A 25,205-nucleotide genomic window follows, 5' to 3' on the forward strand; every position below is an offset into this window, starting at 1 on the left:
CTGAAAATCAAGATCAAGCGAGCTTTTGCCCTTCTGCTCCACGGGAGGTTTCTGTCCTCCCTGAGCTCGCCTTAGGACACCTGCGTTGAATTGGTGTTATATAAATTAACTAAATTGTATTGGTTTCTCTCTAACAGCATATCATGATCTCTCTCATAGAGTGATGTCAAGACGACCAGACATGAATAAAGATATCCCTCAGTTTCCAGTTTCAGGGAGTAGTCTCATTTATCTGGCAGATATTTATCTAGCTATTAAACTAGCAGGAACATATCCCTAATCCACTGATAATGAATCTAGTCTATCAGAATCACTACAGTAATAAACAATGCAAACTTTATCTCAGCTTTAAATCACATAATGTAAAAGAAGAGTATTTTTTTTTCTATGTGCAGTCATCCCAGTCACATTACCCAAGAAGCCACTGAATTCCACTCTGGTGAAAAAATTGCAGCAGGTAACATCAAATATGCAGCACAGTGGCTGCAAGTTCTTTTTCTCTGCTACAGATAGAAAAGATCTCTTAAAAAAAGGTTTAAATAAGCAATGGTACAATTTTATTATATTTTAATTCATGTAGAACAAAGAGTCATGATAAATATGTTGCACAATTTACACCCATCTATATTTTCTTCACCACCCTTATAAACAAAAAAACAACTAAACTTTAATAACATGTAATTAATTTTCTATTTCAGTTCAAATAAGCAACTTGAGGAGTGAAGTCAGAAATATGTTTGTCAGACAGACAGTAACAATTGATTTTTGGGTAAAGGTTTTGAGCCACTTCTGGTTCAGCCTGTTGGTCAGAGATGTCTGATGACTTTATACGTACTGAGCAGAGCTCAGTACGTATAAAGTCTAGAAAGTCTGGTCCGTTGTTCCTAAACTAAAGCATTAACACAGAAAGGTTACTATGAATGCTTCAATTAAAATCTGTCATGTAGTGCTTCCAGCAGATTTACCAGCCCATCCAGGCAGGTGAGAGGCACATGGAGAAATACCTGCAGCTCTGAGGAAAACCATTATCAGAGTCATTTATAAAATGTGACCAATGTAGGGGAAAGCTTTGAGGAACCTTAATATAAAAAAACTCGCCTTTGTCAAATTTGTCCCTTCTTGATCAGGATTCACTTTAATACTAAATGTCTTAAAGGCCAAGGTTTAGGTCAGAAAGCACTTTGTTTGAGGCTTGAACAACCTATAAAACCACAAAGTTACCAGCTGACCTCAGAGGGAAATCCAACCGTCAGCGCATGTATCGGAATGCTGCATAAAGAGTTTGATCTGGTTCAAACTGTTTATTTAAGAAGGTAAACTAGGTTTTGCAGCAGTTGAGCCTCACTCCAGCAGTTCCTCCCAGGAAATAGGTTTGGAGAAGACCTCGCGCTCCAGCCAAAGGTCATAGTTCATTTGAAAGTCCTCTGGAAGGTCCACTCTCTGCCCCAGGACGCTCTGCAGGCAGTTGTCCACAGGAAGGAAGTCTGGATTACTGTGGCTCTTGTCGTAGCGACGACTGTTGAAGCGCTCAATGCTGGCCCGAAGAGCGCACTCCTCAGCCTGGAAGTCCCAGGGACGGGCGTCCAGATCTGTTCAAACAAAGGTGTCAAACAACTTTGGTCTAATGATGCTCAACGCAACACTAAGAATTTTTTATTTACCTTAAAGCTGACAACTAAATCTACACATTGTTTTTTTTTATACTGAAGGAGATGGAGTATCAACACAGAAACCCATTAAACTCACCATTTCCATAAGCCCAGTCATCGTTGAGACGATGTCGCACCTTCTGGTAGATGGCAGACATGGTCTTCATGTTGCTCTTCCTCCACTGACGCCCCAAGTATTTGGTCTGCACTTTGAGCAGTTTGAGGACATAGAGCTGCATCATGGCCTGCTTGACCTTTAACGCCCTCTTCAGGATGGGAGCAGACTTAAACACCACTAACATCTGTTGAAGAAGAGCTTATGAGAAGGATGTAGCTTGAAAGTATTGCCTGAATGAGCTCTGCGCGATGTTGCCATCTCACCATTGTTCTGGAGTGTTTCCATTTGGTCAATTTGTTCAGGATTCTGAGCAGGTTAATACACGAGAACAGGTTCCTCCAGCAAAACTGGGTGTTGTCTCCTGCTTCCTGAGACAAAAATCGATCAAAGTTAAGCTAAATGCTCTGAAATTAACTGTCAAAGCTGCAGCTGGAGTCAGAAAACTCACCAAACTCTCAGCCGTTAACTCGGGCATCTCATGGACAACACAGTAAGGAAAGTCAAGCACTGAAATGCTGATAAGAAAGCAAGGAAATCAACTCTAGCAATGTTCTGAGAGGCTTCCGGTCTAAAGGAATGATGTTTACTTCAAAATAAGGGAAAGTTAATGGTACCCATTTTTAGCTGTGATGTAAGACATGATGTTCTGATTGAAAAACTTCAGGACGAGAGGGATGCAGTTGGCAAACACCAGGTGCTGAGCCATGAACTCAAACTGTTTACAAAAAAGGAAACAAATACAAGCTTTTATCCCTTCAGATAAAGACATAATTATAATTATAGATCTAATTATCAGACATTTTCACAAAAACCAGAGGTTTTCTCACCTGGTAGATGTGGTTCAGCTTAAAGTGTTTTAGAAGCAGCAGCAGGATGGCAGAGATGGCTTTAACAATTATTTCTTTGTGACGATTCACATCAACTCCAAGTTTCATGCTTTGCAGAACCGTCGTCCTGCACAAAGACAGGTGGAAGATTAGAAAAAGAAAATCAAGTCAATCCCTCAATCTAAAACATAAACTAACTGCATGTTGTATCAATGAGACGAGCATCAATCAACCAAACTGCAACAGATGTTCAGTGTTGTAGCTTTTTTGTTAATACAAAGAATATATCCTTATATTATCCAGTCATTGGAGATTAATTTAACTACCCAAGTGCTGCAAAAACCCTCTGATATCTAGGTTTCTATCAGTCAGGTCTGATGATTTCAGTGTTCAGTTTACTTACGGCATCTCCTCCGGCAGAACATCTGCCAGGATGTTAATGGAGTCGGTTTTAGCTTTAGATGTCGGGGCGGCAGCGAGCAGGATCTTAAGCAGTGCAATCTAACAGTCAGAGAGGCAATGTCAGTCTGCAAGCTTTAAAGTGAGTTATCCTTTTGAAACTATTATACATCATAACATCAACTGGGGAAAACAAGCCAGAACTGAAACATTTTTAATTTTTAGAGTGTATCTAATGTTTGCAACAGAACCAAGTGAAATTAGCTTATTTAAGTTGCTCAAAGGAAAGAGAAAAGATGTTTTCTATATTTTGCTGCCATAATTTAAATAAATGTTAAAATAAATACATAATTCAAAGATCATGAGATCCCTTAAGTTGTAAAAAAAAAATAAAAATTCCAATTCTTTTTCATTTTATACCTAAAAATAGCACAAATTAGCTTCATCTTAAGATCATTTTGATCAAAATCAGTTCCAACCAGGGACCAAAAGGAAAGCTGAAATATGATTATTTTTGTTCCGTTAAAGTACAGTACTTAGGGAAAAAACTATTGTAATGTCTAAATTGTTCCATATCATATCTATATTATTCCAAAATTAAAAAGGAAGACAAGCAGATGCAAAAAGGAATGAATATAAATAGCATCTTCCATGTTGCAATCTATCAAGAGGCAACATAATTCTGGGTCTTTTTCTCTGTGAACATGTTGGATCTTCTTCAGGTTAGCGTTAAGCAGAGCTCTGAGCTGATGCTATTAGAGCTAAGAAACCTGCATTATTTCCTATGGAGTTTTCAATCACCGCTGCTGAAACCTTCTGAATAACCTTTAACAGTACCTTTGACAGGCTTTGATGTTAAATTTCCCACAAAACCAAACAGAGCCAGCAGCTGAAGCTGCAGGAAGCATTTACCATGTACTGGGGCAAAATGGGCAGAATTCCCTGATAGAGCAGCTCTGTGGCACACAACTCCACCTCCTCTTCACCCTAAATACAAAAAAACACAGATGGAGAAGCATTCTACTAACCCATTTCAAGACAATTTATGATAGATTTAATTCCCACCTACCACCGACAGAGGGGTTTTCTGATATTCCTCCTCCTTTGCCATCTGGATCTCTGCTACAGAAATATACTTATGCTGGAAGAATAAGATGAAAATGAAGTGATCACAAACAGCATAAAAAACACTAATAGTTTTGCTCTCTTCATCACGTTGCAGTACCTGCTTTAGCGTCTTGATGCTCTCATGAATTGGCCTCGGTAAACCGACCACTGTATCCGTATCACTGCAGGATGGGAACAAAAAGACAGCTTTATAATGCACGCATGTCACATTTTTGGTTATTTTAACTCGCATTAAGAAACTCACCTTCCCAGAGTGTAACCGATAAATTTGCTTCTGCTGGATTCAAGAAAGTTTTCAATATCTTTTTCCCTATTGGATGAAAAAGATAAAAATCACAAAAAAAAGTTCTATAAAATCCAAGCTCTGTATAGCAGCTGTAAACAAATAAAAACAATAAATGACGTATTGTTTTCCCTCAAACTATCTTGGTTTACTGTGCCGTACCTGACTTTGGGAGCCCAGGGTAACCCCTTAGGGAAGGACACCCTCTCCGAAGGTGGATGAGGAATGGGTGGAGGCATCACCTCGTCTCGTTCCAGAGGGAACGTTTCTGGCTCCAAAGAGTTGTCATTGTCGTCGTTATCTTCTTCGTCCTCGCGTGAGTCGTCAGCCTTATAGGGATCCTTCTCGTTAAAAGCATCCAGGTTGTCCTGTTTAATCAGGGCCTAAGCAAAAACCAAGCAGATAATCACACCCTGACTAAACTGCAGCGAGACACAATGAGGAGACTATAATATCATAGCAACTGTAGGGGAGTGACAGATGAATCTATGTTGTTTAATTGGAAGGTTGATGGAAGCAGAAACATGGAAAGATAAATGGATCAATATTAGACATGCACTCAATATTAAGTCTGCCATAATAAATGTTGAGGTAAAAAAAAAAAACATTAATAACATCCAGGAAGTTGTAGATAATATACGCAGAATGTAAGCAGAGGCTCAGATATTAATCATAAAGTGAATTTAAAATAAAAAAACTTTTCGATTTGACTGATTTGCATTTTATTCATTAGTCTAGATAGACGAAATATAAATAATAATCTCTATTGCAGCTTCAGTGTGTGCAGTTCTGGTGGTGATAAAAAATTGCTTTGATGCAAAAACTAATATTTCACATGTAATGTATTCCAACACATCTGGTTATTGGATAACGTTTCAATTTATGCTGGAGAAATCTATTGAAAAACTACTGCATGGAGTTTAAATCGTTTAGCTAGTAAACAAAACTAATTTTAAAAAGGATTTGCTAATCATTTGCTTTCTTTGATTTTAACTAGAACTCAGATATAGACCGTGAACTGAAGACTGAAATCAGTTTTTGGAACCTTGTGTTCTCGACGAGCCCGTTTCTGCTGCTGTTCTATGAGATCAGACGCTGACGCCGGAGGAGAAGCTGCCCTCATGCTGCGGATGACCCGGATGCTGTCCTCTGGGAGAGGGGGGAGACCCAGCTCCTGACGTTTGCGGATTTTTATGGTCTGAAGCTGCTCAAACCCTCCCAGTGTGAACTGAAGCAGATGGGGAAAGATTTTAAAACACAATGCCAGACCGAAAAGGATACAAGAGAGGCAGTGTGAATTGACCCCCCTCACCAGTATGCTCTTCCAAAGCAGAAGCAACACCTTCTTCATGGGAAAATGTGGAGCATGGCCGCTGCAGAACTTGGTGACCATTCCAAAGAGCATGACAGAAATCGGCTCATTGTTGAAAATAGGCGAACCTGGATTTTCATGTTAACAAATTACAAATAGGTTTCACATAAAATTCTCAACATGACCTTAAAATGACTGCATCTTTCTTTTTTTTTTTTGTAGAAGTTTACCCAATTCAGCTCGGAAGGTTTCCTTTATGATTTTCCATTCAGGTTTGTCAGCTGGGTCGTCCTGCTGGATCGTCTCCACCATCAGATACATAATATTGAGCAGCACTCTGAGATCTGTGCTGTCAGCAAGCGAGATGGCCGGCTTTCTCACCGCACTACTGCAGGCAGCACTGTTACTGAACAACAGAAAATGGTTCTCAGCTCAACATTGCTCCATTCAAAGCTTTGTAAATACATTTTTAACATCCAAATCCCACATTTTGCCTGAGTCAAGTATCCATTGCTCGTTCTCCCTTCCCAGTCTGTTTTAAAATGCAAGTACAAAACTTCCCTTTGGATTTGATATCACTACAGAGATCAAATATTAGATGAATGAATCCTTTCTGCTCCTATCAGATCATGTAGAAGGTGTAGCAGGTCCATTCAGACTGATATACAGAGAGACGGAGGATAGAAAAATCATAAGTTAGCTTAAGAAATGTTAGCCATACTCAATCTCCATGTTGAGAAGTTCCACAAGAGCAGAGAAGGTTCCAACATCCAGCAGGAGAAAGATGTTATATCTCATCCAGTACTGGACCTCAGCCTCACAGCTGCAATCTGCAAAGGTCCCTGAGAAAAAAAAAAAGAAATATACTCCTGTGAAACAAACAAGAAAAAAAAAGAATGAAATGAAACAGTGAGCATGACTGCATGACTTGTACTGACCCTGAGCCATGTAGAGAATGGCTCTGGCAACTTTCAGCCTCTTCTCACGAGCAATGAATTCCAGACCATCCAAAAGACGCATTGCGTGAGCTCTTTGCTGAGCTGCATCAAGGTCTGTCCACTTCTTATCCGACACTGAGGTCCAGATAAACAGAATATGATGTTATAAAAAAATATCTTAAATCTTCCAATGGTAGCTTATGGAAAAAACTACATACCATGAGCTCTGAACTCCTCTTCAAAGCACTTTCTGTTGAGAGCAAACTCAGGTCCTTCAGTGTAACTGTAAAGCTCTGAAATATTTGCAAATAATTATCAAAATAAGAAGCACGATGCATGTATATTAAACTATGATTTGAGTTCTATCAAATAAAAAGAGGCAGTTAGAAATCAAGAGCATACATACCTGACAGCTCCGCAGCCCACTTATCTGTATCAGAATACTCAAACTCAAGATCTGGAGACTCAGACAGACCCTGTGAATAATAGGGCTGTGGTCAGAAATGATCAGATCAAGCTTTGTTTTTCGATATTCAACCAAACCACAAAAATACAAGAGAGAAGACCAAGACCTAAGACAGACTTAAAAAAGATCTACACCTCATAATCATTAAAAACATCTTTAGAAGTGTGACAGCAAAAAGCACATATTCCTAAAAGCCATTCAGCATGAGACAGAAAGGTGATATAGTGCAGCTGGAGTACCACACCATGAGTGTGTTAATATAAGCTTAACAATTATATCTAAAATATCACAGAAAAACCAAAAGTATATTACAGCAATGCTATACAGGAGCAACCAACTACTATGTCCACAGATTCCAATGTTTATCATTTTCAAAAAGCTGCTCAGTGGACCCAGTGGGTGGCACTGCTGCCTTGCAGCAAGAAGGTCTGGGGTTCGAATTCCGGCCCGGGGTCTTTCTGCATGTTCTCCCTGAGCATGCGTGGGTTCTCTCCGGGTACTACGGCTTCCTCCCACATTCCAAAAACCTGACTATTAGGTTAATTCTCCTTACGTGGGATAAGCGTGACGAAATTAAAATTAAATCAGTGTTGTTTTTACAGTTAGGCATCACTGTCTCATAAACTGACCGGGGTTATATGGGTTCTATAGGTTGTTAATGGCTCATTTGGAAGGAAAAACACCGAAAACTTGCCGGTAAATAGGTCTTAACGACCATTTTCCTATTAGTCACACGACATTTAAATTAACTAATGACAGGCTTCTGCAGACCTTCTGGTTCCTTTTATCGCCTGCTCTGACATATTAGGATGTGTTTTATTAAAATAACATATTTATCTATACAGAGAGAGTTGCATCGCTTTGTTTGATGCAATAAAAGAGAGAAAGGCAGCTCTGGCCTTTGATGGGCTAATTTAAGCTAGCTAGCAACAGCAAAATAAGTATTCAGAAGTATAACCGAAATACTAATTGGCAATGGCTTAACAAAAGTACACTGCTTAAACGACACAGAGCTACCCTTTATTTCCATCGGTTCTAATATTACAATATTCACCCTAAAACTATGAGTTAATCCACAACGAGCGAGCTAGCCGTTTTTACAGAGGCAAAAGGAGAAAAGGCCTTCGTTCGTTGCTCTCTGATAAACCATGACAATAAACATGTCTCCCTTCGTACCTCGGAGTCTTTTCTTGGGGTTCGAGGAAATTCGCCCCTGCCTCCTTTATTTGGTAGCATCGCTTTCTGTTTATTGTTTACAGGAAGCCCACCACCATTCCCACCGACCTCCATAATTCATTTACAGCCGCAGTGTAGTCTCGCGAGATGAAAATAAACTCACGAGAACTAGTTTGTGACGTTTGCGTGTCTTGGAAAAATGTACTAACATTTCTATCGAGGTGGTTTTCAACAAAATGAAAGAATGAATGCGAAGAGTTTTCTTATCAATTTTTTAATTATTAAGGCTAAATTTCATCTTCATAAATGCAAATTTTTGAGAAAAAACCTGACTTTTCAGTTTTTCTGATTGAATTTAAACATATATTTACAATTCGACCTTCTACAAATAAAAAAAGCAAAAACAACTTTATTGGCTTGCAATCAAATTGGAATTTTAGATAATTTATTGTGTTGACTCACTGTGGCATCTGGTATTTTTGTCACCTTTGGTACTGTTTTTCTTTAAACAAGAGTATTTTGTCATTTCTTATTATACTTTTATCGTTTTCTGTTAATGCTCCCCCTGGCAAAGGTTTTTGTTGTTTTGTGATATGTTCACAATGCAGTTTTGTATTGTTGTGTATTGTAAATAATAAAGTTTATTAAAAAAAAACATTTCTATCGAGGTCACAATGTGTGACGTCTTGTCACCCACTGTCAAAAATTCATAAATAACAAATTAGAATATAAATATATACACAAAACAAACATATTAAAAATACAACTACATAAATAAATAAAAAATTTTTAAAAGTTTTTAAAAGATAGTAATACTGTGGAATTTGAAGCTTCCCAGTTCTGGGTCAACTTCTGGCCTGGTGTCTTTCTGCAGTAGGTGTCTAAATTTCAAAAAGATGACTTTAGAAAAGCCAAAAAAAATCCTTTTTAAGTTTAGTAAACCAACTTATCCAATATCGATTTCTATCCCTATCCTAGTGTTACCATCTTGACAGATTTTACAACAGTACGACTTTGATAAAGTATATTATAGTTCTTTAAATTAATAAAGCATTAAGTTGGAAGTGCCTTGTCAAATTTTAACTTTACAATAACAAAAAATGTGTACTAGGGGACACTTAGTAAAGCCTTTTTTACAATGTGTGTGGGGAAATAATCCAAGCAGGCAGTTTTCAACAGTCAAACATTTATTAAAAGAAATGGAGGACAGAATTCAGATTTTCCAAACAGATCTTGTCAAGCGCTTAACCTAAACTCTGATAATATTTAAAATATAGGGTAAATCATTTAGGGATCTAGCATTAAAATTAAACAACATTCTACCGTTACATCACATTGGGACTCCACAATGACAGTAGCTGGGTTTCACATTCATTTGTGTCAAAACACATTAATTGTGATTATAATTAAGCAAAAATAGATATATATACTATATAGATATATATACTATCAAGAACTTCAACAAGAATATATTTATTTGCTTAAAAGAATAAAACTGAGGAAAAACATACAATAAAAAAAACATTCAACATGTTGATAGTGTGTAAAATAATGTTCTGCTATTATAGATTTATGAGAAAGCCCCAAAAACTATTAAACAAACTCCTTAAGACAAAATAATGAGGGTTTGGGTGCATAGCTGTCTCTACCTCAGGTCAGAGCTTTAACATGTGTTGAATTAGTTACCAAGCACTGTAAATATAAACCACAATGGTTACAGACCTGGCTTTCTCCAATTTATCTGGGTGTCCCTGGCTTTGATGCCATTAAAACTGTCAGTGCAAACATGTAGGAACTGTTAGCTAAAAAAAACAATGGGGAAAAACTGTTTTCTTATGAGCTATTAAAGACATTACATTACAGTAATTTTATCTTATTTTAGAAGATTTCCAAAACATGAAACTACATATTAAACATAACAGCCTCCAAACTCTGCAGCTTTAAAGTTCAAGAAATTATGGCATCTGGTTATAGAGGGGAAAAGGTTATTATTGGGTTTTCTCAAGCTACACAAAATACTGCTTTGAACTGGCTAAAAATGATAAGAGGATATTTGCTGACAAAAAGGATTAAGCAAGCTTTGGTTTGAAACTGGCTGTAAATAAGCTTTTTTTAACTTTCATGCATATAAAAATTACTAAAAAAAAAAGACATCTGGTGCATAATATAAGAACTTTCTAATTACAAGTCTAATGAAAAATATAAACGCTTCAAATCTGTTGTGAACTCAGAATTGAACAAAAAGACTTGTACTTTTATCAGGTCAGTGGAACATAAAAGTATTAAAACCACTAGAAATAGTTTTTTTTTTGTAATGTTATAAAAGGGAATTTTAAAAGGATTCAGAGATTAACCATTATAGTGAAAATCAGATTAAATTTATCTTGTAAGAAGAATATATAAAAATGATGCCAATGCCCTCAGGTGGTGAAAACATTATCATTTAAACATTAAAAAAGAAAACCCTATCTGTTCTGGTACACAGGAACCAAAGTTACTTTTTGCCCAGATCTTCAGGTTAGCTGTGTTAGTAGCAATATTACTAAAGATCAGAATACCTCTTCTCCTTTCAATGGAATGTCTGTTATGAATACATGTTTTATAGTATCATAGAAACATTAAAGCAGCACTGAGCTATATTTGGCCATCAGGTGGTAGAAGTACTCAAAACAACCTGTGTAAATAAAGGATTGATTTCAGTCGCTATGGCTCACCCTGTAAGCGAACCATTCTCGTTATCATAATAAAGCCTCTTACTAGGCAACTTAAAAAAAAATAAGTCCAGCAACAGGACATTTAACTCACACTTGGTCCACTTTCAGCAAAAAAAAAAAAAAAAATCAACGCCACTCATCATAAAGATAGCCCACATCCAAACATGGTTTCACAGCCATTCTGCATCAACATTACAACAAAAATCCAGCATCCAGCTAAGAGAATAACTGGGAGCTGTTAATTGGTGCATTCTATGAATGCTTCTTTCCTAATTACATCTCATACAGTAATCATATACAAATGACAACATATTTATCTTAATTCTATTTTTCCCTCTTCATTAATACAAACCCTTTACTCTGGCTGTCATTTGGCACTGTTTACCGAAAAAGCTATCAGACATGATTCAGCAGGTAAGGAAACACATTCAATAAATTTTCTTTTAGACATCTGGGTGCTGTTATTATTACATTAACCTTTTTATAGCCGATTAAGTGCCACGTGCGTCAGCTAAAGGAAGCAGCAGGTAAAATCTTTCTAAATATAGCTTGTGCATCCTGTGAATAGTGTAAAATACATTATACTTATATGATTATACAATAATATCTTTTGCCAGATGGACGGTTAATCAAAAACATACAGATCCATATAGAGGTGTTCTATGTGCCGGCAGCCTAATACCTGTAGGAGCAAAAAGGAAAAAGAAGTTTAAATAAATACATTTGGTGAGGTTTGGCTTTTACTTCATCAAACATTTTAAAAAGCAATAAGAGAGAAGTTCATTTGAGAGGAAAATATATAATGTATTGATATCAAGTTATTTATGACCTTATTTTGAATGTCAAATTACTAAAGTTTTAATGCTAGCTTCAAGAAGAGGCATTTGCTACATCCTAGTTTTCCAAAGATTTGCTTCCTAAAATGTATGCTTATTAGAGGAAGTGTTGTAAGTTGCATGTTTTTTTTTATTTGAAATGTGTATAGTAAATACGCACCTGTAATAGTTTGGCTTAAAGGGTCCATTTTTATTTAAACCCAGGTACTTTGCCTGCTCATCAGTGAGCTCTGTCAGATGGGCATCAAAAGTGGCCAGGTGCAGACTGGCAACGTACTCATCTGAAAAAGCAATGAAAAAAATTAGACAGACTGTAAACATTCAGAAGACTTTAAAGTCATCATATCTCTAATAAGAGTTCCACAAATAGTTTTTGACTACAGGCCAGTAAATGTGCATATATATGTATATTATAAGAACCGCAGCGTTTGTTGGACCTTATTTTTCTTGACGTTTTTCTTGAAATTGAAGCAGTGCAGCCAAGATAAATACTACAAAATTAAGAGAATTGATTTTTTTAAATAAATGTATACATTTGGAAATAAGAAAAAGAAAGGTTTAGGTTGTGAATGTAGGTTAGTGTTTCGGATTGATTGTAGGCCTGCAGAGAAGGCTTTGAAGGCTCTGAACATCCACTACTCCTTGGGACAGATACAGCTGTGTTTTCTGCATCAATGGAATTCTACAGTTTCCCATGGGCTTTGCAGTGACTTCCTTAAAGTGATAAAGTGCATCTGCTGCAACTATTAGTTTTATGACAAGAGAACCTCTACCACACACCCAACAACTGAGAAAGCATAAACGTCAAGAAAAATAAGGTCCAAGAAACAATGTTGTGGCTCTTATTACATGTATGCACATTTACTAATTTATATATATATATATATATATATATATATATATATATATATATAAACCATTTGGGCATCAAAGGGTTAAGATGTAGAAATTGATGGGGGGGTCCCACTGAAGGCCAAGACACCAGAAGCCCTGCCCTCCTCTGGTCCGTAAACTAGCATAAAAACAGTGCCTTGTGTGTGTTACTGTTCAAACACACAAATAGTTAAAAGCATAAAATATATATATTTGTTTGCAACACTTATCCTCCAGTCTCCCTACTAGGGTGTTTATATTCTAGTAAATTCACATGGTACAGTATCGACTCCTAAAAAAACTACCCTGATTCCTGTAAAAGGTCCTTGCTGTGCATATATGCGTAAACAACAATTTACTTTATATCAAAAACAAATCCATTAAACCTGAGTCTAACTCATTTGTTTGTTAGACATCTGTAGTGGAAGGTTAATATGTTCCTATCCTAGTGCTGCTAAGTAGTTCCCCCGACAAGCTTTGAAAGGGTAAAACAACATTGTTTAATCCTTAAATCCCTACCCATTTTTTTGGGAAGCAAGTAAACATCTTGCTTGTACCGTCCCTCTGGAGCATTATATAACTCTATGAGCGCCAAGGCCTGGAAAACAGAAAAGGCTATTACTAACACATGATAAAAACCAAAATAAAAGACACCAATTCTTGAGTTTAATAAAAACAAGTAAAGCAGCAGATTATATAAAAGTAGACATAACTTAGTGACCCACTAACTCTGTCATTTTCAGGTCAGGTCAAGAAATAATCTGCTATGATTGCAGAAAATGGAAAAGCATGTTGGCAATCATACCAAATTGGAGCAGAAACATAAATACAGCGCAGCTTTACAGCCATTTCACCTGAGTGGTTGCTGTGATGGAAAGGACAAAGGTAGGAACGGTTGAACAACTAAGGTTCAGGAGGCGTCCCTGTCAAACACAAAAACATGTTATTAAAAGGAGAAGGAAGGGTCATTTATCACCTACATCATTTAGAAGAGATTAATTTGAAAGAAAAACTAAAGGAGCAAGACAGACCTTTATCTGAGGCCAGATTTATAAAACATCCTAGTCAAATAAACACCCACAAACATTCTTAACAAAAAAAGAAAATAATGTAATTTATAAGGACATTATTCCTAAACCTGCATCGAATTCATTACGATTTGTAGCTATAAGGTGTAAGATAGATGTAGTTACCTCAGCCAGGAGGATGACCCGTTTCCCATCAGGCCAAATGACATGATCCACCTGAGAGCGGACTCGTTCCCAAGTCAGCTCGGGAGTCCTTAGACTGGCCTAGAAGAATTAAAAACACAGGTCACAGTCATCTTTTGCACAATCCTGCAAAGATCTCTAGAAGTCACTTAAATAGATTTTAAAATCTGATTGTTTTACCACATCTATCTCAGTGTTAGAGTGGCCCATGTTGCACACAATACAGCCATTTTTCATTCGATCAAGCTGGTCCCTGGTAACCACATTTTTATTCCCTGTCCAAAGATTAGAAGAGAGACATTTTTAATGCAGCCATCATCTACTAAAGAGCAGCACAGTTCAACATGGAGCAGTGCAGAAAACCAGGACCTGAAAGGTCTCTTAATAGATTAAAAAGCACAGATTATATAACCCTGTATCTGTTCATTCTCAGTATGGCTTTACGCTGGGTTACCAGTGCATGTGATGATGACATCAACCAGGCGAATGACCTCATTCAGCTTCACGACCCTGAATCCATCCATGCTAGTGGAAACAGCAAGAAAGGACATTTAGTAGATGTTATTAAAAATGTTATAAACCAGTTAAAGAAAATGTGAAACTAAATAAATTCAATAAAAAATGTAAGAAAAAAATGCAGATGTAAAAAATGTGCATAAAACAGACTTTATATAAAAACTGTCTAAATGCTGCTTGAAGGAAAGTTCTATTTAATTTCTCCTGAAGGCATCAGATGATCACTTTTGTTGATGCACTGGTTGAGCATCTTATGACAACATGTTAACATAAGACCCCCAGTGATGTTGTCATGTAACCACCTTGTCACATGTAGGTTTGCAGAGTGGAGATAGTAAGAGTCCTTTGGTTTATTTTCCTTGACAGTGGTAACCTTGCAACTTTGACTAAAGCTGCCATGTAATTTTACACCCCAGAGATGCACAAACTACTCGAATGAAGAAAGTAGCTACTATACTATATGTTTGGGATCCATGTACAGTTGGAACACCTGACAGTGTCCAAGTTTCCCCAGTCTACCTTCATAGAAGTGGAGTTGAGACAGTCTTCCCTTTTCATTGAGCAATGCATTATTTTCAACTACACTGTACTTCGACAATAAATGTTGTCTAAGTCTCTCAGCATTAGCTACCACCACCATCTTTAACATATGTTTATGAGTATAAAGATTCATCTATTTAACTATTGCTTAATAAAGCAAACTAAGATTGTATCAGAACATTTTCTCCATAAAGAATCTGGCTTTGCGGTGAACCTTCTTTCTTGACCACCACCCTCTGAATCTATCTTAAACTAGGTGTAGATGGTTTCCATGATGCCCCAGTATTGTCCAGTTATTGTTGTGCTTAACCACGGGCAGTTCTTGAATATTATACCCAATTTTCTTTTATCTGAAAAGGAGAGTTTGGGTCAGAGAGAAGAAATTGACAACATCTGATGTTCCAACAAGCCAATGATCCCAAACATCCATCATAACTCCTCAAGGCTCTGGCCTAAATCCTTTTCAAATGTATGCTGTAGAACCAGGTCTGTGCCTGAAAAAGCAAACATTCTGCTTTAGTTCCAACTATGTTAAAAGCATAAAAGGTGAAAGAGACATCAGGGATTATTTAATAAGCTTGCGGATCCCTGCAACAAATGGGTGCTTTATGTGAAACTTATCATCGGACATTTAAATTGAGCACCTGTTTAAAATTTGATTTAAATACATAAAATATCTCAAAATAAATTAGACGATTGCATTGAACAAGTTTATAAATGTCTGATCAAACCAGTGAAATATATTTTTTCTCTTTTTAATGCTTATTCAATATCCATTAATAATGATGCAGTCTGCCAATGTATCCGCAGTATGTCACCACATTTAGCATAGTGATCATTTAAATTCATCATCTCCTCACCAGGCCTGCAGGGCACAGATGGGATCAATCTCTGTAACATAGACAACGGCTCCCAAAGCTTTCAGGGCTGCAGAACAACCTTTTCCAACCTGCATTAAAACCAAATCAGGCAAACATGGACAATTTAGACATCAATACATTAAAACATAACTGATAAAACTCTTTTTATTCATTTTTTGTTTTACAGCATTAAATCAGACTTTCTCTTGATATTGCTAAATGTTTCTCACCTCGCCATAACCACATACCACCACCTGTTTGCCTCCAAACATCACATCTGTGGTCCTCTTCAGGCTAAAGAGATTAGAGACGAAAAATGTATATATTGCAACAGAATATTATTTAACATAATCCATAGCTAATAATTATATCAAAATCAATCTAAAATTATTTTTAAAAGGCATATTTCCTATTTGGCAAAAAATAAACATTTTTGTTGTATCTGGATGAGTGTTATTTTCGGGACAAAATTCGCTTTTGCACAAAGACAGAAACAGTGATGAGTGAGTGGTTTAATCCAGCTCTACAACATGCTGACCATGTTAAAGCACAGACTACTGTATGATGAGACATAAAACAGCAGCTTAGTCCAGAAAACACAGTAAATGTATCCATCAACCAAATCTTCCTGTTTTTTTCCAGCAGTAAAATACCAAAGCAGAGTTTACTCACCCATCTAAGATAGACTCCCTGCAACAGTACAGGTTGTCAAACTTCTGCTTTGTCACAGAGTCGTTAACATTCATGGCTGGAACACACAGCTTTCCTGCTTTAGAAAGCTGATATAACCTAGATGTGAAGATGGGAAAACATGTTTCCTTAAATGTAAATGAGTTCATAAAATTCACATCTGCTTAAACCCAGATTACCTGTGAACCCCAGTAACGCTCTCCTCCACAATGCCTCTGATCTTTTTGAAGACATTTGGATATTTCTTGTACACCCAGTGTGTCAGGTCGCCACCATCATCAAGGATCTAATGGAGATTTAAAAGCAGATTTATTTCCACATCCATAGACCCAAGCATTTTAGATTTTTTTCCATGTAGAATTTAAGAAAAAGTTTGAAATATTTACAAACTGCTTTTTCTTCCCTGTTTCCGGGCAACTTTAGGCAACCACTTCTAATATTGCTCTATATATTATTACCAGACCTGCGATACATAAGGGGATAAGAATTGTTTTTTTTAAACAAACCATGTTGGGCTGCCAGCCCTCAGTGTTGACACAGCGGTCAATACACCACCAGAAGTCATCCTCAGATTCTCCCTTCCAAGCAAACACGGCAACCCCTAAAATACCAGAGATGAAGACGTATTAGCCTCAAAAACAAACAACCTGGTGCTCAAATTTCATCATCAACTTGGTTCAGATCAACGTTTTAAGCTGAAGCCAATCTTGGATTAAAGTTTTGTTCAGTACAGCTGGTCACATGGAAAACAGCCCTTTCAGATGCAATATTCCTCACGTTAAGAGGAACCTTTTTAAATGAAGCCAACGACTGCTCCCAGACACACTGATTTGAAGAACACATCCCACTGTTTCATTAAAATGACCACAATTACAGGGCTAGGCGTTGTTTTAACTTTACAAGGATTTCAGTTCAGAACGATTATTAAATCTTTTAACAAAAAGGGTCATAAATGTTTAAATGGTTCATATGACCTCTCTCACCAGAGGTTGTCAGACTGAAAGTCTGAACACTGAGAAAGTTACATTTATAAACATTTTACTTTTTATTAGCCATAATATAAATTAAGGGAGGGTTATTTTTATCCTGTAAATAAATATTAAATCTAATACTTTAACATATATTTTTTTAAAATGTTCTTTTGACAGAGTTAAACGTTCATATGGATCTTTATTGTCGAATACCTCATTAAAAATACATCTTGCTGAAGGTACTTATGCTAAAGAAGACGCATTTTATTATTCTATCTACCCAATTCTGACTCTGTGGTGTGATCCTTGGCAGATGAAGGAACCCGCAGGAAAAAGCAGTGCAACAGGTGTAGTACCAAAGAAGACATTAACAGAAATAATTTTTCCCCAAAGGTTCACTGCTTCTCAGTTCTACTGAACTAGACGTTGAATAAAGTAATGTACTACTTCTGTTGACAGGTGATAGATGGTACTCTGTTGTCCAGTTAGTGAAGCTCCTCTTAAAAATCTGCTCTCTAATGTAAATAAACAATGAATAAAGTTATAGTTGAAATATTCATGAGTCTGCTAGATGTATATTAGTGTGATTTATTTTAAATCAACAAAGTTCTTGATAAATTGTGCATAAAAATGAAAGCTCTTTCCAGATAGCTGATGCATCTTATCAGCTAGCCAGTGTTGGCACAGAAGCCTGAAAGTTGGCAATAACAACAGGAACAACCTGAGTTTGTGTTAGACAATGTCAGGACATGGTCTGAAAGCAGTTGGCATTTCCATTTTTTTCTCAACAGTTTAATAAACAGCCCAGCTGGATGTTGATGATGCACTTCAATAATTTACAAAGACCAGCACCTAAATGTGCAGAAGTCCCAAAGAGCATTGAACCCACTTACTCTGGCAGAACTCCAAATGTTTTCTCCTGACATTAAGTGAATATTTTGACAGTTACATAGCAACCAAGGGTAAAAAAAAAAGGCTTGTGCAGAGACACTCTCTCACTAAATGGGAATACTTATGTGGTCCAATTACCTCTGTAGGGCTCAATGTTCAAGAGTATGCCTTTTCCAAACAGTAACCTTGGTTTTTAAAGATCTGAAGTGTCTCCATTACAAAGCAAGCCTCTGCTAGAAGAAAGCTAATAGGAGGTAAATAAAAGTCTGTTTTAAGCAATCAAGCAGAAATAAAATATAAAAAGGGTCAAAATGCATTTTACACAACGCCATAAAAAAAATTAGGTTAATAATTAATATTTATAAGATTATGTGTTAGGCAGCTCAACAAGGCTTTAAAGGGAGCTGTTTTTCCACCATCTCTGCTGCTTACCTTTCTCTGCAAGAGCAGCAGCAACTTCATTCTGCGTTGAATATATATTACAAGCAGTCCAACGGCACTGAGCCCCAAGAGCCACCAGAGTCTCAATCAGCACCTGATAAAAGCCAGAATAGCAGGCAGGCAATGAGAACATGAGACACTGTTTTCATTTAATATATATTATGTAGCCAAGCCTCAGTACAGACTGCAGCCACTCCTGAGCTATTAAACTTTAATATCAGAGAAGAAGAGATCTTACTGCAGTCTGAGCAGTTATGTGAGTGCAGCCCACGACTTTGGCACCCGCTAAAGGTTTTTCACTCTGTGCTCTCTTCCTGAGTGAGATGAGCGCCGACATATCTGAACAACATAACAAATAGTGAGTGGGAGAAACAGGAGCACAGATGATGCACAAAAACTGACAGCACTCCGTCTCTCTCTAAATCACAAAATCACTCAGAGAGACGGCTAATTCTACATCGACTCTGACAAAATGCTCACCACAGATTTAGTGGGTCACCCCATATGGGGTTGAAAACCCTTTAACTTTCAGAATGTCTTTAATTCTTGGGAGCACCTTTACAACACAAATAAAAATTCTCAGTGATATTTTACTTAGTAGTGATATAGCATGGGCTAATTTGCCTGCAGAACATTCCTGCTGTAGGTCTTCCACATCCCTCTGGTGGATGGAGATTTGGTGACTCTACACCATGTCCAAGAAACCAGTTTAATTAAAAGGATTTGAGCTTTGTTACATAGTGTATTACGCTGCTGAAAAGAGTGGTCAGAGGATTGGATCATTGCAGTCCTTAATGGATGGGAATGGTCAACAATACTCTGGAAAGTGTATGCTCCACGGATACCAAGAGGCCCAGAGAGTGTCAAGAAAATATCTTCCACAACATTAAACCACCACCATTAGCAGACTCCACTGTTGACACAAGGCTCTATGCTTTCATGTTTACACCAAATTATCATCTTTCCATCTAAATTTAGCAGCTGAAATTGAGACTGAGTAATTCAGAACATCCATCTTGTACCATCAACATTACCAATTTCTTGGTCACCTATTTGCTTTTGTTTTTATTCTGATCTATTTTTAATGTATAAAGTACTTTTTACCAGGTCTGACTGTATTCACCAAATGTTGGCCTGCTCTTTTGTTAAAAAAGCCGCTTTCTCACTGAAAATAACATGTTAAGCCGAGTTTTCCAATTGTTAGTGGTATACCCACTAACAATCGCACTTAGCTCCCTTCCCACTGGCAAAAAAAAGTTGTTTCTAACCCTTCGTTGACAAGCTAGCCTCTGTACCACCGCAGTGTCTCGTGACACCACCACACTGGGCTAGCGTTGATGATGTCACTAGTGTGACAGAAATCAGGAAAGTAAACAATGGAGAGAAACATGTAAGGAAGCCAGAGCCTAGATAGTGTGCTTTATTGTTTCACTCTATTATCTGTCCGAATCCCACCAGTGCTGCACCATGTTTATTGAATGTAAACAGGGTTGCTTCAACTTGTTATATCAGAAGCGACTGGCACAGTGTGTTGAAGTCTGTACGTTTTGTTCAATGGTATCATGTTAATTTGCGTGTGAAACTGGCTCTGATGTTTCATTAACAAGTTGATCAGAGCCGAGGCGATTTTAAGGCAGGTCCCTTGCCGGGTTTTTTGACCCGAGCAGACAGACGTCAGTGAGCTGTTTCCACTGCCACTAAAAGCCAGTTGTTCCCAGGCTTAAACAGGTTTTTTGGCCACTATGAAAGGAGTACAAGTAATAAACAGGGGTCTCTTATAAAGTGGATAGTGTGTGTATGGCTAAATAAAAGCACTCTTTCACCTAACTCTTCAATCCTTTTTTTTTTTCCTTATGACATTTATCAACTAAATACTTTCAGTTTAAAAACTTGTTTATTAAATTGTCAAAAAGCGGTGGGTTTGTTCTCTATTTATCTAAATAATCCTGACCAAAAAGTACAGGGAAATATGTACCACCACCATGGTTTCAAAAAGAAAAAACATCAAAACAGATTTTCTGTCTGACTTTTTGATGAGTCGGCTAATAGTGAACCAGTCAGTCTACTCTGAGGGTGTCATGCATTACCTTGCTCTGCTATCTCAATCTCACGTCTGCCAAATTCAGCCTGCTTGATGTTTTTCACGCAGAAGTCACTGCTGCCCTTGGAATTGATTTGTGTTTTGTCCCGAGGCGAGGTCTCGTCATCTGAGCTATCAGTGTAGGATGCAGCTGGAATAAAAGATTATGTAAATAACAATGGCCATTAAAACCTGATAGTGTAAACACATTTGAAATGTTCAGAAAGGCAACTCTCACCAGAGCTGTAGCTGTCGGTGGAGGACTGAGAGATGGAGCGGGACAGTGAGCGACGGCCTGTTTTCGTGGGGAACCGGCTGAACTCCTGCTTTTCTTCAACAAACTGAATTTGCTAGAGAAAAACAAAAAAGACAAACATATTCATTAGTTTAAAGTTGCATCATATGACAAAAACATAAAATCAAAGAAAAACACAGACAAAAGCAAAAGGGTTTTTTGAGGGCACAGAATCCAGTAGTTTTACCAAAGTTATATTGCTATCTACTTCTTGCCACATCATTACTCTGTTATAGTTAGTAACTCTGTTCTACAGCATAAACTAGATGCCTAAAGTGCCTTTGCAAATTTCATTTAGATATCTCAAACCGATTTATGTTTGGACACTAATGATTTAAACTCCTGGATTGTGACAAATAGCAGACCAAAAAAAGAAGGGCTGCACAGATTTATCAGCCAAAAATTACTGATCTTTAGCAGAGCCAGGAAAGTTGCTCACAGATTACATTGGTGCTATGTTAGAAACAATGGCTGCATCATGGCACAAAGGCACCATAAACAACATAACTTATCAAAATATAAAAAAAGAGCTGATTAAATTAGAACAAAATGTACAGACGGTTTAAATAACATAATACGATCCCAAGAGGGAGCTAAATAACTAATACTTTCCTGGAGAAAAAACTTGTCAGGCGGAAAACCATTTGGAGAAAAGGTTCACCTTCCAGCAAGAAAACATTAAGCAGGGAGCTTAAATGCAGCAGTTTAGTTTAAAGCATATTCAGATCTTAGAATGGCCAAGCCAATATGTAATCCTGAAAAGTCTCATGGCGAGACTAGAAAACTGATTTTTAGAGATGCTATGCATGCAATATGACCGAGCTTTAGTTTTTTCTTCTTTAATAAGAAGGGATGAAAATGTCTTAAGTCTTAAGGTGTGCAACAATCATAAAGAGACTTGCAAATGATTAAAAGTTATATGCCACATTTCTCAAAAAAAAGTTACGTTTTTAAAAATGTACTTTTCATAGAATATTATTAAAGAATACATACTAAGACAATGATATTTGTGGATATTTATTGTTGGTGGAAAACTTGAATAGGAACAAATACTTTTACAACGACTTGCAAATAAATAAGTATTTATGTTTATTCAAAATAGTGAGAATCTGTAAATTTGTGCTCCCCATAGTTATTGACAAGGTTAAAGGCTGATAATTAAACCCATCAACAATAAGACTGAAAAACAAGACAAAAAGCAAAAACAAAGTTAGGCTATTTCCTTTTTAAATCATAGTGACAAAAATAACCACATATCCACCCAGATAAAAATTATGATATCTTAAGAATCCAAGGTCATACATGACTGAGTACTTAAAGTTATATACTCCAAAAGCCAAACCAGTGTAATCTAGCTGCATGTCTTAAGTTATAACTAAGAGAAGCTGCAAACACTTCCCTCTGATCTACTCTTTGTTTTGTCTTCTACAGCACTAGAGAAGGGAGAAATCATCATCCTGAAAATGGGATAAAGCTAATCTGTATCTCATGACTGATGAAAACCGAGTCGTTTGTTCTTGGAAACAGTTGCAAAGTTCTGCTCCTATCAAATCTGATGATTGAGCAAACTGTGACCTACATTATTTTTTAAAGGAACACTTCCTTTAAAAAAAGTCAAACACTCTCAACAAACTAATGCTAAAGAAATTCAGTCTTTGCCTCAGTATAAATGAACTCCTTAAAAGAAAAGTGGATGTGAGACTATGAAATATAAACAAGACAGCAAGACGTAGAAGTAAAACATTTCAGACCTTTGATTTAACCAAGTATTTTCCCTTGAGATACACCAGCTTTATGTTAGCATATCTTCAAAAATCTGCTGCTTCTTTAACAGCTCAGTCTGATTTTTGTAAAGTCTCTTTTAGGTTAAGACTCTTCCTTGTTCCTTAAAAGTGTCAGGTAACATCTGACTTTAGGGAAGTCTAACAAAGAACAAGCAGGCCCGTTGTTACAGTAACCAAGAAATAAAGGCTAGTTTTGGTAGTTTATTTAGTAAAAATATTAAAACAGCAAGGAGACATAAACCAAGAATTATTCCTTGTGATCTACCATCTAAACTTCTGGATGTAAGTGGAAAATATTTTGCCTTAAATCTTCAAGTTCTTAAATGAATTGTTAGTGGTGTGTTGCAAAATTAATTATGACATCATGGCGTGAAGTGGTATGCAACTGATAATGTTAAAAACTGTGACAATCATTTGTTTTCAGACCACTATACTGTGGCCAAAATCCAGTGGAACAGACTGCAAGGAGAGATGCAGACAGAGGAGCATTGTGTCTCTCAGATGGAGCAATGTATTTAAACGTCTGCTATGAGTAATGGATTCCAATAATCTGTCCAGAAGATCATTAGAGGTCATCAAAAGCCATGTAGGGGACACAAGCATCATGAGATAAATAGGTAGTCTGGTGAGTCGAGACAGAAAACTGCTCTTGTTCTTCTCTGAACAGAACAAAGCATGTCATTAAAAGCACCTGCAGGTCAACCTGAACACACCATCCCCATGAAGAAACATGGGGGTGGTAGTATAATAATGCAGGAATGCTTGGAGACATCACAGTTTGTTGAAGATTTATTTTTTTAAACACTTAAAATTAGATATTCTAAACTAATCTGTCTGTTTGTTTACATAAGACCAAAAAAAAAAACAGTCTCTAGATCTTGAAAGCTGGCCTTCCTCCATCGGCCTTATGCAATACTTTGGATTTCTCCACATTTGATACAAATATGAAACAGCTCAAGAAGCATGATCGTTTATTACAAGACATATAAAAAAAAAAATCCAGATGTATATGTATCTTCCTTTTTCCTACTAAGGGTCTGGATGATACGTACATTTAGCCTTCAACTAGGAGAAAGTGAATATTAATGTAATGCAACAGCCAATAAGCAGTCATAAACAGTTAGATAACAGCTGATAGTCTCCGTAGAAGCTGTCCGCTACCGTAGCGAAAGAAGCCTTACCTTTTTCACTGGTTTGTGAGTGGGTACAGCGCTGAAGACAGACGCCAGCTCTCCCATGTTAATGTCACTGTTCTTACTGACGGTCATGGCTGAATATTTCTCCGCGACATTTTCGCTCTCCTTCACTTCTTTGCTCGCCTGCTTCACCTCGGGCTTCGCCTCCCCGGCTGTCTCTGACATGTTGGCGGCGGCAGGGAAATCCTACCTAGTTAGAATTCAACAACTATTGAAGTAATGACGCGAGCTGCCTTTAAATGTCCCAGGCTACCAGCCGGTCAATGTTCAAAAGAGGAAGCAAATGGATGTTTTTGGTTTACGAGCTTTTGTGGGGAAAAATAAGTTCACTATATCAAAAGCTGAAAAGCTGCTTTTGACTTTGGTTTAGAGTAAATATCTGAGTGTAGTCAGTTGGTTGCGCAGGCAGTGTTCGAGCTGCTTCCTTTCCGACTCAACTGTCACCTGGCTGAGAAACTTTGTGGGCGGTCCATAACAGACAGCGGGGGGCGTGGCATGCGTAATGATGCGTTCAGAGTAGCTGGGGAAATGGAAATATACAATGAAATCGGTCCGTTTAAGTGTTTTGCTATGCTTTGTTTTTATTTGACCGTACATTTCACTTCACAAATATGTTTCATACGCCCTTCACCTTAAATTAATTTGTAATAAACATAGAGACTTACATTTTCCTTTTTTATGTGTAATTTATATGGTTCTGCTTTTCCCATAATCGAGATCAAGCTAAGAACTCCGCACAAAAAGTTTTACATTTTATCGAAGGAGATTAGGGCCACTGAAAAAAATAAAAGAAAGTTAACAGATTTTTAAATTTTATTTCAGTTTAATATGGGAAAAAAGTCAGAATTTTCCAGATTAAAGTCAAAATTCTGAGAAAAAAGTCAGAATTCTGACAATTTCATTAATGGAAGAGCAGAAGGTCATTAAAACAAGAGAGCTATTCTGCTAACATGTTTGTAACCTGTCAGAATTCAGTCCGAATTCTGAGTTTAAATTTAGAATTCTGAGAAA

The 25,205-nt window shown here is 37.1% G+C and overlaps 2 protein-coding genes across 2 annotated transcripts; both read right to left on the reverse strand.

Moving 5' to 3' along the window:
* Positions 1 to 549: 549 nt before the first annotated feature.
* Positions 550 to 8,438, reverse strand: strip1 (striatin interacting protein 1). Its single transcript, XM_015376125.1, has 20 exons — positions 8,297 to 8,438; positions 7,061 to 7,130; positions 6,873 to 6,947; positions 6,655 to 6,789; positions 6,438 to 6,558; positions 5,947 to 6,122; positions 5,717 to 5,844; positions 5,450 to 5,632; positions 4,567 to 4,787; positions 4,366 to 4,431; positions 4,219 to 4,282; positions 4,063 to 4,134; positions 3,906 to 3,980; positions 2,998 to 3,095; positions 2,595 to 2,721; positions 2,382 to 2,482; positions 2,216 to 2,282; positions 2,031 to 2,135; positions 1,747 to 1,951; positions 550 to 1,589 (listed from the first exon to the last, which is right to left on the reverse strand). Exons 1-20 carry the CDS (start codon positions 8,408 to 8,410, stop codon positions 1,342 to 1,344), a joined length of 2,451 nt encoding a protein of 816 aa, XP_015231611.1. The 5' UTR covers positions 8,411 to 8,438; the 3' UTR covers positions 550 to 1,341.
* Positions 8,439 to 9,475: 1,037 nt separating this feature from the next.
* Positions 9,476 to 24,626, reverse strand: LOC107085649 (adenosylhomocysteinase 2-like). The gene is made up of 17 exons (XM_015376115.1): positions 24,180 to 24,626; positions 21,158 to 21,269; positions 20,927 to 21,070; positions 19,078 to 19,178; positions 18,831 to 18,933; positions 17,043 to 17,137; positions 16,716 to 16,822; positions 16,519 to 16,635; positions 16,077 to 16,140; positions 15,847 to 15,935; positions 14,385 to 14,455; positions 14,111 to 14,205; positions 13,913 to 14,011; positions 13,574 to 13,642; positions 13,239 to 13,317; positions 12,007 to 12,127; positions 9,476 to 11,692 (listed from the first exon to the last, which is right to left on the reverse strand). Exons 1-17 carry the CDS (start codon positions 24,357 to 24,359, stop codon positions 11,686 to 11,688), a joined length of 1,653 nt encoding a protein of 550 aa, XP_015231601.1. The 5' UTR covers positions 24,360 to 24,626; the 3' UTR covers positions 9,476 to 11,685.
* Positions 24,627 to 25,205: the final 579 nt, after the last annotated feature.

This window comes from Cyprinodon variegatus, unplaced genomic scaffold (genome assembly GCF_000732505.1).
Source record: "Cyprinodon variegatus isolate N-32 unplaced genomic scaffold, C_variegatus-1.0 Scaffold129, whole genome shotgun sequence".
NCBI lineage: Eukaryota > Metazoa > Chordata > Actinopteri > Cyprinodontiformes > Cyprinodontidae > Cyprinodon > Cyprinodon variegatus.

What these genes read in the sequence shown, in the direction of transcription:
- strip1 (XM_015376125.1), bottom strand. Translation starts at nt 8,410, where the DNA reads ATGGAGGTCGGTGGGAATGGTGGTGGGCTTCCTGTAAACAATAAACAG. An exon ending in CTTCTCAACATGGAGATTGA is followed by an intron (nt 6,123 to 6,437) that starts GTATGGCTAACA and finishes TCTGTTGTTCAG; the next exon opens with TAACAGTGCTGCCTGCAGTA. An exon ending in AACCTTCCGAGCTGAATTGG is followed by an intron (nt 5,845 to 5,946) that starts GTAAACTTCTAC and finishes ATGAAAATCCAG; the next exon opens with GTTCGCCTATTTTCAACAAT.
- LOC107085649 (XM_015376115.1), bottom strand. Translation starts at nt 24,359, where the DNA reads ATGTCAGAGACAGCCGGGGAGGCGAAGCCCGAGGTGAAGCAGGCGAGC. An exon ending in GGGTCATCCTCCTGGCTGAG is followed by an intron (nt 13,643 to 13,912) that starts GTAACTACATCT and finishes TGTGTTTGACAG; the next exon opens with GGACGCCTCCTGAACCTTAG. An exon ending in CCATCACAGCAACCACTCAG is followed by an intron (nt 13,318 to 13,573) that starts GTGAAATGGCTG and finishes TCTGTTTTCCAG; the next exon opens with GCCTTGGCGCTCATAGAGTT.